This window comes from Balaenoptera borealis (genome assembly GCF_965194805.1).
Source record: "Balaenoptera borealis genome assembly, chromosome: X".
NCBI lineage: Eukaryota > Metazoa > Chordata > Mammalia > Artiodactyla > Balaenopteridae > Balaenoptera > Balaenoptera borealis.
This window is the reverse complement of record NC_138881.1, coordinates 9,358,710-9,373,420: the sequence shown is the minus strand read 5'-3', so window position 1 is coordinate 9,373,420 and position 14,711 is coordinate 9,358,710. Positions and strand designations below refer to the sequence as shown.

Below are 14,711 nucleotides of genomic sequence, written 5' to 3'. Positions count from 1 at the left end.
GCAGTTGAAAATCCTTGTATAACTTACAGTTGGGCCCTCCATATCCACTGTTCTTCCTAATTCCTAGACTCAACCAACCACATGGATCATGTAGTACTATAGTATTTACTATTTTTAAAAATCCACATATAAGTCGATCTGTGCAGTTCAAACCCGTGTTGTTCAAGGGTCAACCGTACTATATTTACCTGTAAATCTTTCTAAGTTACCTCCTAAAACCCTAATTTCTATTTCGTATTGGGCATACCTCAAAATTAGCAGGCTCTCCTATACTAACTTGCAGGTGTCTCATTTTGGCATTATTTGATTTCAGCTTAACGAAATGTTGATGCCAAACAGTTGTGGGTTTTTTTGAGGGGGAGGCTGGAGGGGAAGACAGCGTTTTTGAAACTTGTTTCTAATAAAATGTTATAAAGTCTAATTCCACTCATTGGATACTTTATTCAAAATACCCACACAAATATCTTTTAAAAACTCCAAGACCCATTTCTCTGGCTGGAGTGGTCTCCACTCTGGTAAATCCTACTCGATTAGCTCTTGCAGGTTGGGGACTAAATACAAGGAAAAGGTACCCCCTTAAAGAGAATCAAGAAACAGGTCAGGGAGATATGACAAGCTGGGTGAGGCAGAGTGACAACCAGCCTTGAACGCCAAGAGGAACTGGTCAATAGACATCTGGGTGGGAGAGTTGGGCCACAGGCATAATGGAGGCTGGGGTCCACAGCCCCAGATGCGGGGGAGGGGAGAGAGCCTCGGGGCAAATGATCTGACATTAATAAAATGACTGGCTCTGTCAGGTGAAGGAAACAATACCTTTCTCCGAACTCACAAACTATCAGCACATTTATCTTAACTCCAAAACAGACACCAAAATCAGACCTGTAAATTTAAGTTAGTTTATATACATGCAACAAAGAAAAGTCACATACTTAGGGTACTCCTGAATAAAATACATAGAATTAAATTATTATCAATCTCAATCACTTCTTAAGAAAATTAATTTTCTATTCACATGGCTATCCAACTGGATTCTTCTAGTGACACCAAAAAATTTTACCTCCGTACAATGAATACCCTTCACTTAGAAACCAGATAAACTATGAAAAAAATAGCCCAAAACCCCCATGTTACAATTACTGTTAGAACCAACCATACTTGGGTAATACTGCTACCATTTAAAATACCACAGAGCTAGCTTTCACATCTGCTGAAGACAAGTTCAGAAAAGTTCATATATAAGGTGGCAGAGTAAGTTTTGACAAGCTAATAACAATACCTCAGAAAGAGATCAAAGTGCTTCAGTAAAGCCTTCAGATTCTTCTCAGAAAAGGACATCTTTCCAAGGATTTCTGGAAGTTTCACTGCATTAAAAATAAAAGCAAAACCATTTACAATCAATCGGCAGAATCTGGCGATGAGCAGGACACACTCAGGGATCCTCTGGGTCCCCATGTGTCTTTATTCGAATTGAAATTAACATCTATGTTGCCAAACAACACCAAAACTCTTACTGAACACAAAAACAGAGTAGTAGTACAAACATTACAAACACAATTTTTATGAAATTTAAGATTCATTCGGTGTTTTTTTTTGAGATCAACATTTAATGATTTTTCTTAGACCCCAAAATTACCACAAGATGTACATAAGCCTATAAGTGTTAAAATCAAAAAAGATAATAAAAAGGGAAAGAAGAAAGCAGGGACCAGGATTTCTTACCGAACAATCGCAGCAAGTGTTGCGCCCCATAAATGTAAGAGGGTGGAGGTGGCTGGTCACCTGGGGGGTAACTGTCGGGTACAAGTTTCCAGGAGAGGACCTGGGAAAAGCAGATTGAATGCTTTGTTGTTATATCTTAACACTCCATTACCAACAGATCTGAACATTTGGAATCCCGGCAGAAATACATACACATTGACATTCTCAGGCCAGCAGAAAGACATCACCCATCAAGTGTCACATTTCTACACCCAAGCTTCCCATCCCTCTGGCACCTCTGGAGCTGCCTCACAGCTGGACCAGAAAATGGGAGGAAACCAAATGTGGAAAAAAACAATGACAAGAAACCAATGTGGAGGTTCTAAAGCCATCCCACCTTCCTTGGCAACATGGAGACACTTCCAATCACCTAAAAATTATGGCAAATTGTATGACGATGAAAAAAATATGCCACTCGGGCTTCCCTGGTGGTGCAGTGGTTAAGAATCCGCCTGCCAATGCAGGGGACACGGGTTCGAGCCCTGGTCCAGGAAGATCCCACAGGCCGCGGAGCAACTAAGCCCGTGTGCCACAACTACTGAGCCTGCGCTCTAGAGCCCACGAGCCACAACTACTGAGCCCACGTGCCACAAATACTGAAGCCCACGTGCCTAGAGTCCATGCTCTGCAACAAGAGAAGCCACCACAATGAGAAGCCCATGCACCGCAACGAAGAGTAGCCCCCGCTCGCTGCAACTAGAGAAAGCCCGCGTGCAGCAACGAAGACCCAACGCAGCCAAAAATAAATAAATAAAATAAATTTAAAAAAATATGCCAGGGGCTTCCCTGGTGGCGCAGTGGTTGAGAGTCTGCCTGCCAATGCAGGCAACACGGGTTCGAGCCCTGGTACGGGAGGATCCCACATGCCGCGGAGCAACTAGGCCCGTGAGCCACAGCTGCTGAGCCTGCGCGTCTGGAGCCTGTGCTCCGCAACAAGAGAGGCCGCGATAGTGAGAGGCCCGCGCACCGCGATGAAGAGTGGCCCCCGCTCGCCGCAACTAGAGAAAGCCCTCGCACAGAAACAAAGACCCAACACAGCCATAAATTAATTAATTAATTAATTAATTTTTAAAAATGCCACTATATCAAATAAACACAAACTTATAAAAATAAATAAAATGAGGAAGGAAGACTTAAAATTAGATTAGGGAAATATTTGATTTTCTAATTTTCAATAGCTACTACCTGTAAAATAGCTGTAACTGTTTTGGTCATTTTGGCCCTTTTCCTTTACTGAAAATCCTGCTGTATTAGACAGTGAAGCAATAAAAAGTGACCCAAAGATGTTTTGAGTAATGTTACCATTGTTTCAAGATTCTCTAATCTTCTGCTATGTTAGATTCACTTTGGAACCTAATTTCATCCATTGAATCAAGTGAAAACAGACTTCAATCCTGGTAACTGATTTTCCTTCACTTTGAATTTCAGAACTGTGGGTGGATTTGGGGCTTCTGTTAAAGTAAGAGTTGAATTTCAAAACTCTCTGATGAGCTTCCATAGAAATAGTTCAGCAAATTATAGAACGCTTCTCCTGAGTTGCTGTTTTGCTTTTTGAGATGTCAAGTTTAATCTGGAAATAGTAGCGTCAAAGGAAACCCTCTACAAGACAAAGCAGAAGGATGCCAAAACGACCCGAGAAAGGCTGATGTAGTCAATTTAATCAAACGAAATTGTGGAAGTTAACAAGTGCCACCACGGTTCCATATGACTCCATGCAGAATGTCTGGGCTTCAGCCCTTGCCTCACCGACCCCACCCTTCTGTGCTGTACAAGGTTCAGGGTAGGAGTAAGTGTCAGCACCTTTATACTATCCCCAGCACCTAACCTCGTGGTGCACACAGCTGAAGCTCGGGAACTGTTTTCCACAATGATACTCAAAGTGAACATATGGGAGTCTGAGATCCCTGGAGGCATGAAGTGCATGTGTGCAAAAGCAGCTCATTTTGTTAGTTAGCAAGCCAGTCTACCTCACTCAATTTTGCATCTCAATGCAGTGAATCATCTCCTATTTATCAAAGACGCATTATGGGGGAAAATAACAGGTTTCTAGTGGAGGATTCTTAACTGGGGTGTGCACGGGAACCACCTGTGATCTCAAGCAGGAATGTGAGTCCAGACCCTCCCCATGTGGTGGGGCAGCGAACGTCACTGGGAGAGTGTCTCAGGTGGTCAGGATGCAGAGCCCTGGGGAAAACATACTGCAATATAGGCACTTATGGAGGGGGAATGCACTAAGGTCTCACGAATCATTGAGAGTCTGCCCAACTCCAACCACTGACTAGAAATCCTACTTTTTCACTAGAGCTTGCAGCTCTACCTATAACCACTAGATGGTGGCCTTGCACCAGTGACCAGATTGGGAATGGCCGTGCATCAATATTCAGCTGTCTTCTAGAAGAAACATGATTCCCCTTAAATAATAACACTTGCAGGGCCCTCTTGTCTGAAAAATGGAAAATCAGGGACGGCTTGCACTAGGAATTTCCTAAATCTTCCCTCGACATCACTGTAACACAAATTGGGTTTTCTAGCAGGGGTCAGCCAACTTACAGCCCTTGGGCCAAATCCAACCCCCTTGTGCTAAGAACGGTTGTTTTTAATGGTTTTTTAAAAATCAAATGAATAATGATTCACGACATATGAAAGTCATATGAAATTCAATTACTAGCGTGCGTGAATGAATTTTGGAGGCACACAGCACACTCATTCATTTGTGAACTATCCACACCGCTTTCACGCTGGTGCACAACCCTGAAGATATTTACAGTCTGACCCTTTATAAGAAAAGTTTGCCGACCCCTGTCATCAAATATTCTTTCTAGTAAAGCCATCCTTCCCTATGCACAGAAACAAGAAAAATCCCACTTCCCAGGTGAGATTCACAGAATATCCCAGTGGACTAAGACATCTCCTGAACTCCTGAAACACTCACTACCTACCTCAGTTAACTGGCCTTAAAAATAGTTTTAAATTGAAGTTTTCCCATCCGTAAAATGGAACTCTGGTGGTGAGGCTATTCTCGAGAACGTGAGGTAATTTAGGCCAAGCGCCTGGCACAATGCTGGCATGTAGCATGCCTTCAAAGGGATGATGATAATACTACTGTTGAGGATGGTTTTAAACAAATATTTATTTATTTATTTATTTTTGGCTGCGTTGGGTCTTCGTTGCTGCGCATGGGTTTTCTCTAGTTGCGGCGAGCGGGGGCTGCTCTTCCGTTGTGGTGCGCGGGCTTCTCATTGTGGTGGCTTCTCTTGTTGCAGAGCATGGGCTCTAGGCACACAGGCTTCAGTAGTTGCAGCACAGAGGCTCAGTAGTTGTGGCTCACGGTCTCTAGAGCGCAGGCTCAGTAGTTGTGGCGCACGGGCTTAGTTGCTCCGCGGCATGTGGGATCTTCCCGGACCAGGGCTCGAACCCGTGTCCCCTGCATTGCCAGGCGGATTCTTAACCACTGCGCCACCAGGGAAGTCCCGAGGATGGGTTTCATAGTTTTAAATGATTGAGAAAATGCCAAAAGTGGAATAATATTTCATAACGCACAAAAATTATCTGATCTTCAAATTTCAGCACGCATAAATAAAGTTTCATTGGCCCACAGCACACTCATTCATTTACAGAGTGCCTACGGTTGCTTTGGAGCTGGGTAGTCTCAACAGCAACTGTGTGGCCCGCAAGGTTTAAAATATTTACTCTGGCCTTTTGCAGAAAAAATGTGCTGATAACTGTTCCATAAAATGAAAATACTCACACTTCAATACTTGTACTTATTTGAAATAAAAGATGAATGTTAAGTGTAGGGCTGGAATCCTAACCATTGTCTCATTTAAGAAACCACAAATACAATGTTACAATCATATGAACAATTCTGTTACTATTGCAGCAAGAGTAACAATGTTCCTTCTAAGAAAACCCAAGTTCCTCTTGCAGGATTTAAGAAACCAGGAAAGGAAGGACTCACTGGGGATGAACAGCAGGCACTAACTCTTTACCTCATTTATTTCATTAGTTCTTCTGCCTTCAAAGCCAGCAAACACCGCACTCCCTTCCTTGCTAGGGGTCAGAGGAACAGGTGAAGATGATCTGCTATGAACGGGTGTCTCTTCAAAAGGAAAAGATGTTAATTATTCACTTGTAAATCACACAGCTACTGAATTAAAGATTGCTGGAAGACCTTTACAAGCAGCAGAGACGTTATTAATCTTTAACAATAAGACTTCCCTATTAAAGACAAGAGCTGGAATATTATTTGGCAGAAAAACGCAAAGCAAAGGAATCAAGTACTGAGATATGCTGCGTGATGAACCTTGAAAACATTATGTTAAGTGAAAGAAGCCATAGACAGAAGGCCACATATAGTATGATTCTACTGATATGAATACACGCCCAGAAGAGGCAAATGCACAGGGACAGGACGTAACTAGTGAAGGCGTGGGGGGCTCCCTTCTCTTAGCTATAGCGGACGCTAGGTTAGGGAAAACGCCTCAGGAGCCTCAGGCGGCCGAACTCTGGAGTCAAATTCCCAGAGGCGAGCAGGCGAACCTGGATGTGACCCTGTGCTCATCCTGTTCTCCCCCAGCCCCTCCTGCCAGCTGGACTCCTTGCAGGAGCACGAAGTGAACATCGGCTGCCCCCGGCGCAGCCTTCCTGCATGGGGAGTGGACCTACTCTTTTCCAGGTGCAGGAACAGCTTGGGCATGCTGGCAGACGCGTCCTGCTGCCGGCGCTTGGGCTGAGGCGAGGCGCTGCTCTCAGACAGCCGGTCGCAATTGGCGGAGTGGCGCGTGGACCGCCTCAGAGACTGCAAGGCTTCCGGCTCGGCTTTGCGCCTTTTGGGGGTGGCTGGCTCGCCTGTGGTTGTCTGACTCTCCGTGGACTGTGGTGTGGATGGATTCAACAAAGGTGGGCTTGGAGAGAGCTCCTCCTGGCTCCTACGGAAGAAAGGGGAGGACGTCACACATGCCTGGCCCACAGAATCCCTGTAAAACCTGGAGGGGCTCTTCAATGTCTTCTTTCAGACAGTAAACACACCCTCCACTCCACTCCAGGAGGCTCAGAAACTTTCACTTCCAGATGTGCCAAAACAAATATTTTCTTAAAAAGTAACTAAACATATTAAATCATTTTAACCCTTTAATTCCTCAAGGCACACTGGCATTAAAGACTGTGATGCCCTTTTCTACTTGTCTTAGATCAGTGGTTCTCAACTGGGAGTGATTCCACTCTGCCAGGGGACACTGACACCTTCTGGAGACAGTTTTGATTGTCACAACTGGGAAAGTGCCATTGGGGTCTAATGGGTAGAGCCCAGGGACGCTGCTCAGCACCCTACAATGCACAGGACGGCCCCCCACAAAAGATGATACAGTTCGAAACATCAGGAGATGCAAGGTTGAGAAACCCTGGTGGAGAGAATAAGAATACTACATTATCTCATCACAGTGTAACTACTGGTAAGACTAGAACCACCACAGACAACGGCCAGATTTTGTGGAAACACAGAGGCCACCCCAGACACTGGGAGCCTCGAGGTTTGGAGGAGGGCATGGGGACATCAACACAGGTCCCCAGTGAGTCACAGTCACACAGGCCTCTCAAATGGGGTGGAACCAATGGGGAAGGAAGGCAGGCTGAGAAGAGACGGTCATGAGGCAGACAACCAGGAGACAGGACCCAGGAAGGAAAGGGACGGGGTGGGGGGAAAAGGTGGCCGACACATGGCACAGCAAGTGGGCAGCTATCAGTGCCCTTGCGGAGCAGAGGGAGGTGGGAGACAAAGGCAGATGGTAAACAGGCAAGAAGAGATGGATGAGTGTCTCTCTCAGGAAGACAGGCCTCGGGGAGAGAGGGAAGTAGCTTACACAGATGTAGGCACAGACTCAGGTTGGGGGACTTTCATCCCCCCCAAAGAATAGATATTTGGAAATGCTTGGTCACTGAGGGAAGAAAGCGGTGACACAGCGGAGCGGGAAGGAAACTAACCTTACCTGAAGGGCAAAGGTGGCCAGCTCTTCATGAACTTCCTCATTTAATAACTACCTACAGAAGCAAATGTTCTTTCTATCGTACAGAGGCAAAAGCAAGAGGCTCAAAAGACACCTCCCCAAGTCACACAACCTATACGTGAGGGAGCCAAATTCAAACCCACATCTACCTTTCTCAGGCCGTGCTCTCTTCACCCCACTGTCTTTGGAAAGCACGGGATGGCTACACGAGAGCCAACTTCTCTACACTGAAATCTTCACTTGGTAAAACCTTTTAGAGCCATCTGCAAGTGAATGATGACTTAGCTTACCCAGGAAAAAAGAAAACCACCAGTATGGGCGCTTTGCAATTTACTCCCTCCTCCAAATGTGTTGGCCCCATAGCATCCAATGGAAATCTTCAAAAACAGATTTAGCGGGGCTTCCCTGGTGGCGCGGTGGTTGAGAGTCCGCCTGCCAGTGCAGGGGACACGGGTTCGAGCCCTGGTCTGGGAGGATCCCACATGCCGCGGAGTGACTAGGCCCGTGAGCCACAACTACTGAGCCTGCGCGTCTGGAGCCTGTGCTCCGCAACAAGAGAGGCCGCGATAGTGAGAGGCCCGCGCACCGCGATGAAGAGGGGCCCCCACTTGCCGCAACTGGAGAAAGCCCTCGCACAGAAGCGAAGACCCAACACAGCCAAAAATAAAATAATTAATTAATTAATTAAAAAAAATATGTACTTAAAAAAAAAATTAAAAAAAAAAACCAAAAAAAAACAGATTTAGCTATTTGATTGCTGATATCTGATGGTTGAACTGCAAGTTAACTTACCTATTAGCGTTTGTGGTACTTTCCTTAATCGGAAGAAAAAATTTGGACGAAGTCACCTTTTTATACTGAACTTGTTCATATGGATAGAGCAAAACCAATGGGAGAGTGTAATCAAAGGTTATTCTTAATCCATCCACCATCTCCTTACAAAGGTCAACGCTGGAAGGATTAAAGAGATTAGAGATGCAATAAAATAATAGAACTTTCCAAAATGTCACAATGAAATTGCACATTTTAAGAAGTAAGAGTTTTAAATGCTATACACTACACCTATGTGTGTAAAAAATAAAGTCAGTCTGTAGATGCTAATAATAAAGAATTAAATGGGAACACAGATCTATAATATAAAGTGCAATAAGTAATTTTACCGTACCCCACTAAACACAAATGAATATGCCCAGTGCCACACAAGGAGCCCAAGCAGTCTGTGCTGCAGAAGGTGGACAGACCCCAATCACCGGGAGCTGAAGGGGGCGGTCCTGATGAACTAACACACCTGTTTAAACTTGAACAATCTACTTGTCTGATTCTACTCCTGCGGGGTCATGTGCGCAAGGCAAGCTATGAGGACAATTTCTCAGACTAGGATAAAGACTTGTTTGTAAACAAGCCTTGAGAAAATTCTCATCCCCCATTCTGGTACTTCTCAAGGAAAAAAAAGAGTTATCTCCCTAAGTTACATCACTGAAAAAAACTTCTCCAGGTGTTGAGGCAGTGCATATACTCAATGGATCCACACCACATACCTAAGGAGTTACTGAACATTCTGAAAAAGGGAGAATATTTTGAAATTAAACTGGTTATTACGTGAATCATCAAGTGCTATAGTAAATGAATTCATAATAACTGAAACAGAGACATGTTACTTGTTCTAAATGGAAGTCACTTCTCTAATACCCAAAGCGAACCATGAAACGCCAACTATCCCTCCCCTACTTACTTCTTTTCTGCTGGGATGTAATGCACATTCATGTTGGCATGTGGCATAGCGTGATGGTGACGAGGCCTCTCATTGGCTGAAAAGGCTGCATTGATAGCAAAATGCTTCACGTATGATTCCAAAATAGTTATGATGTTGGTTTGGCACGGAAGTTTCACTAACTGTTAACAAAAATATAAACATCTGATGTATACATCCCATTGTATAAACCATATATTCCAAGAAACAGTGGACTAGTCTACATCATTTTTGAAGCTCAAAAATAAAGCCAGTTGTGTTTGAAGATAATTTTTTAAGTAAATGTGCTTTGCAGCTCTTTGACTTTTTTCTTCTACTGATCATATCCCCATGTAGATTACAGTAATAATTTTAAAAATAAATGCAAGCAGTGATTCTCAGCTTAGTGATCCATTAGAACCACCTGCGGAGCCTCTAAGATATCCACAGCTGCCGCCCCCAACACCAAGAATCAATTTCACCTTGACCTCTTGGTTGAAGCCCAGGCATCAGGACTTTGCGAAGCTCCCTAGAAGATTCTAATAGGCAGCCAGAGCTGGAAAAGACTGCACACTTTCATCAGCAGAACAGTACTGTCAGAGAAGTTTAAAACCCGACTCAGTACAAAACTTAAAATATGAATTTCATTCCTCCAAGGTTCTCAACTTTTTAAGATTGCAAAGTACAGCTAAATGAAAGCTCTATTACAGATCCATGTTTTGTATGTTATCCCTGTATACCCGTTTCCTCCTGTTGATGTAGTAACAATCGTCCTCAAGCTTCTTTTTCAGAACTTCAGGGATTTCTATAGTTATTGTTCTTTCTTCCATTTCCTTTTTTGCATGCAGCTCTGGTTCTTCCTTCTGCAATATCACAATTCCATTTTTAGCTACCTAAAGCAGACAGTCTATATCCAAAGAAGGACTAACGTAAGGACAGCCTACAACGAAACAAACCCAGTTAATCTTCGACATTTACACCAGTAATGATGCCAAGTGTTCTAATGAAAAGTATATTAAAAGCCAAAAGTTAACTTGTTTTAGGCCACTAACCACATTGCAAATGATTATTTTGTTTTTTCCCAACTTAACTTTACCAGTGGGATTCATGTTAACTTTGTAGACAGGCAAAGAGAAGATGCCAAACTCAGATACTTAATCGGCATTATAAAAAGTTAACACTTTCACTGGAAAGAAAGAGGTAACTATGATTTGTGAAAACACTTTATGGGTACGAAGAGCCATGGAGAGGTTCTTACAGTAACTATAACTAAGGGTTGAGGGTTATTTTCCCTTATATATGAAGTACAATTTTACAATATTTGGTTAAAAAAAAAATTTCACAACTAGAAATTTACCACTAAAATATATGCCAAAGACAAAGAGTTTTTACAATAAAAACTTTATACCACTTCAGTCTTTTCTTCAATATCACTTTCTTCACTTATTTCTTCATCCTTTTCTTCACTACTGTCATCAGAGGAACTGCTTATTGCTAGGTAAAACAAAAAATACCAGGCAAACCTGCATTATACACTTCCCTAACCCTTATGTTTACAATTCTTTAAGGTGGCATGCATGTCCTACTGCTGGTAATAATAAACTACTATCCTGCATAAATTTTAAATGCTGAACACTTACAGCATTAAGTTACTGTTACTTAAGCACTTAAAGTTACAGTTATTATTTACAGTTACTATTTACAGTTACACTTACTGTTACTATTAAGCACTTAAAGTTACAGTTAATTACTGTAACTTTCAGAATAGAAATTTATTTTGAAAAAATATAACACCAATTTCAAGGGATGCAAAAACCACACAGGTAAATGATGTGCAAGTGTTTAGTCACCTAGGAGCCTATGGTTCCCTGCCGCATTCCTAAGTGGAGCAAGGTACCAAGAAGAAAACATGAGAATGCACCTCTGAGGGGTCCGTATAAAGACACTGGCTGAGAAGGCAGTGGTCATGTGCAAGACTGATGAGGTCTAATTAGAAACTTATTGACTGCTACTTTTTTTTTTTTTTGACTGCTACTTTAATTGTCAAAAACAAAAGGGGCAAATGTTTTACGTGATGAGCTTAAAATGTTTCCCTGTCTATAATTCGAATGAATCTTCCCCCTCAATCCTGCGGTATAAAAGAACTAGGTAAAACTCCTTTTAACCAGAGAAAATGAGTCAAGCCACTCACAGTTTTCAACATTTTCATCTTTTTCTTCAGCAGGGAGGCTTTTTAAGACAGAGTCCACACCAGGCAACCTGCAGCGCTTCCTCTTTCTTCCTGTGCTTCTCCTGAAACAAACACAACTGAAATGCTGATGATGACTGATATTGGTCTTGAGGAAAAAAACAAAACACAATAACAGTAATTCTTAAGTACCTAAGATATAATTAAACTTTAAAACATAACTGGTAATCTCCACTTCAGAATACTACACAATAACCTCTCTGAAAGCACAGCAGTTATTTTGAATACAATAGAAACACTATTCGCTAACACACGTTAAGAATGTAAAATTACTTAAGAAACCATGTTTACCAGATTTTAAAACTTTTATACCATAACAATTCTAAACACTAAAAGAAAACACACTGAGTAACATTTATATGCTTTTTGTATTCTTACAGGCGAGCTACAGCTTTCCTTGCCAATTTACGCTGTAATCTCCGATTTTCATCGGTGTCACGAAGGACATGATCTTCAGCTGCCCATCTATCCCAGCTAATCAAACAAAAAAGGAAAAGAATGTAAAATTCATTATTTTAGTTTGATATGAAACAAATGTTAAAAGCACCTCACAGGAACAGATGTGTCTCAGAATTACTTACATTTTAGAAAACTATTTAAATATTTTAAAATCACAAAAAAGATGTAAATAAACTGAAAACGGAACTCATTCAGACACAGAAGCAACTGGGGTTTCCAAAATTACCCATAGAGAATCCAAATATAATCGACTTAGAAATAATCATTCTTCAGAGTAGGCAAGGTTTGATTAAAAAAAAAAAAAGCAAAAACAGGAAATGAAACTTTCCTAGGAGTGTTTCTAGAACTTAACAAAGAAGTTTGCAATGTTCCTGTGCAGAGGTGATCAATTTTCAGTCCGGTTTAACAAGTACACTCACCTTCTGTTCCAACCATTAAAATGGATCAGATATTCTGGGATCTTTCTGCCTTTTTCGTCTTTCCCAACAATAACATCGACAATCTGAAACCAGGAAATATCGTCCACAAACGATAAAGCATAGAGAATATTAGAAGCTGGATCAGGAAAACTAGATCATAGACCTTTTCGTAAAAGAAAAGAAAGCATTCTCTCCTTTTTTAGACAGAGAGCTGAACTGAAACATTTTTCCTTTCAATTCCATTTTTTTTCCTGAGTGGATGCCTCAAAATAGGAAGCATCCCTCCAACCACCCCGATTGGTCTCTGAGTGTGAGAACGGGTGCAGCTTCCGAAACCACTGGCCGGCCGAACTGTCACTAACTAAAAAGGGTCCAGGCTAGACAAGCGAGCTGCAGCCGAGAGACCTTTGGGAGTTGTAGTCTCCTGGGCTCCGCTGCGTCCAGGTCCAGTTCGGCTCGCAGCTTACGCCATCCCTCCCAGCGGTGTCCCCTGTTAAACGTCTGGGGCAAATGATGGGGCGTGTCACCCTTGGGGAGACTCAAGGCGGGGAGGGAGGAAGCACAGCAAACAGAAAACTGAGACGGGGGCAGCGGGGGCAAAGTCCGAAAGTAAAATGTAGAGCCCGGAAGGCTTGGGCAATCCCCCAAAGCGCAGCACCTCCCAGACACACCTGGGGCCCGGGGCTAGCCCCCAACTCCCGGAGTGCGAGGCCAACTCCCTCTGGCCGTTCAGACCTTAGTTGCTGCAGATGTGGCTCAACGTCCCCCGAGCCCCGGAGACTTAGGTGGACAGGCACGGGGCGCGACACGGAGATTGAAAACCTAAACGTTGCAAGGCCCTGAAGGACTATGACAGCCGGGCAACCTTGCCCTCGGGGTGGGGGTCGCGGCCTACGGGAGGGGGCGAGCCTAGACACGACTGGGGCCTCAGGGCAACGACGTCGCCAGTCCACGGCCAGCACTGCGGCGCTATGGATTAGGATCTGGCCCTGGTCGATCAGGGCGTTGCGAGGGAGCCCACGCGGCACTAGACCGCACAGGGTGAGGGGCAGTTTAACCGGAAGGCAGAAGCTGTGTGCCAGCGACCTCCTGGACACGCGGCCCCCGCTGCCAGCTCCCCGGCCTAACGACGTCACACACCAGGTTCCAAGTGCGCCAGTGCACTCCAGGGACCGGGCGGAAGCGGAAGCGCCCGGGCCCCGACTCCCCATCGCGGCGCCCCGCGTGCGCCCCCTGTCGCCCGTGTGGCGCCGCGCAGGCCGAGGAGCCGCGATCAGGGAGCACCCGGGCCCCGCCACTTCCCCCGATCCGCGGCGCCGTCCACACCCGCATCCGCATTCGCCTCCCGTCCCGGGGTCCCCGGCCCGCGCCTCCTCCCTGTCCCTCCGCGGCGGCACCTTGGCATCGTACAGCACTCGCGCCTTGGTGGGGTCAGGCTCGAAGCACAGCACTTTCTCCCCTGAGTGGAATTTAAATTTCATGCCCTCGCTCGCGCTCATTTGCTCATCGTGGCGGAGGGCGAGGCTCCGGGGCGGGCGGAGCGCGCGCGGTGGGGGAGGGGAGTGGGGGCGGGGAGGTGGCGCGCTTCTGCTGGGGTGGTGGAGCGGGGACTGGCGGAGGCTGCGACCGGCCCGCCCTCGGCTCCGCCTCTGCCCGCCTCGCGCCACTGCCGGACCTCGGAGCAGCCGGGCGCGCGCGCTCCCGACCGAGCGCGCCCCTGCGAGTCCCCGCCGGGCTGCGAGTGGGGACCCCGCGGCCGAGGTCTGCCCGCAGAGCGGCCCCCCGCGCCCTCCTGGGAAAGGCGGCCGAAGCGGGGCCCACGGGGTCTTCGCGCCGGACACCCGCTGTCCGGTCCGGGGATGGGAGACGCGAGGAGAGAGCCCGTCTGGGGTGGGCACTGGCTGTGGGGAAGCCGGCCGGCGGCTGCCTTCCGGGAGCTGCCTGGCCGTGCCGCATCCTCCACCTCAGCGGAGCGCGGTGGCCACGCGGGGAGGACGTCGGGCTGGGGTCGGGTCTAGATGGGCAGTGGCCTTGGGCGGGGGGGCGAAGGGTGGTGGAAGAGTGAATAAAGCACTGGGACATATCGGGGCCAGGAC

The 14,711-nt window shown here is 45.5% G+C and overlaps 1 protein-coding gene across 9 annotated transcripts in view; it reads right to left on the bottom strand.

Annotated features, from left to right (window-relative positions):
• Positions 1-14,167, bottom strand: part of MSL3 (MSL complex subunit 3) — a 201,474-nt gene extending 187,307 nt beyond the window's left edge. For 3 of the 9 annotated variants that reach the window (XR_014239258.1, XR_014239259.1, XR_014239260.1), the window contains exons 1-12: positions 13,287-13,305; positions 12,616-12,698; positions 12,116-12,211; positions 11,681-11,781; positions 10,898-10,983; positions 10,230-10,352; positions 9,493-9,653; positions 8,553-8,711; positions 6,424-6,686; positions 5,748-5,857; positions 1,720-1,819; positions 1,277-1,361 (exon numbers count right to left, since the gene is read on the bottom strand). Coding sequence is in view for 6 of the 9 variants with exons in the window: in XM_082375663.1 (XP_082231789.1) it covers positions 1,277-1,361; positions 1,720-1,819; positions 5,748-5,857; positions 6,424-6,686; positions 8,553-8,711; positions 9,493-9,653; positions 10,230-10,352; positions 10,898-10,983; positions 11,681-11,781; positions 12,116-12,211; positions 12,616-12,698; positions 13,287-13,826 (1,907 nt within the window). In the remaining 3 variants the exon portion in view is untranslated. Of the gene's footprint in view, positions 1-1,276; positions 1,362-1,719; positions 1,820-4,863; positions 5,183-5,747; positions 5,858-6,423; positions 6,687-8,552; positions 8,712-9,492; positions 9,654-10,229; positions 10,353-10,897; positions 10,984-11,680; positions 11,782-12,115; positions 12,212-12,615; positions 12,699-13,020; positions 13,117-13,286; positions 13,910-14,012 lie in introns of those variants that run through there. The other 6 variants (XM_082375665.1, XM_082375666.1, XM_082375667.1 and 3 more) reach the window with 6 other exon arrangements.
• Between the last annotated feature and the right edge of the window lie 544 nt (positions 14,168-14,711).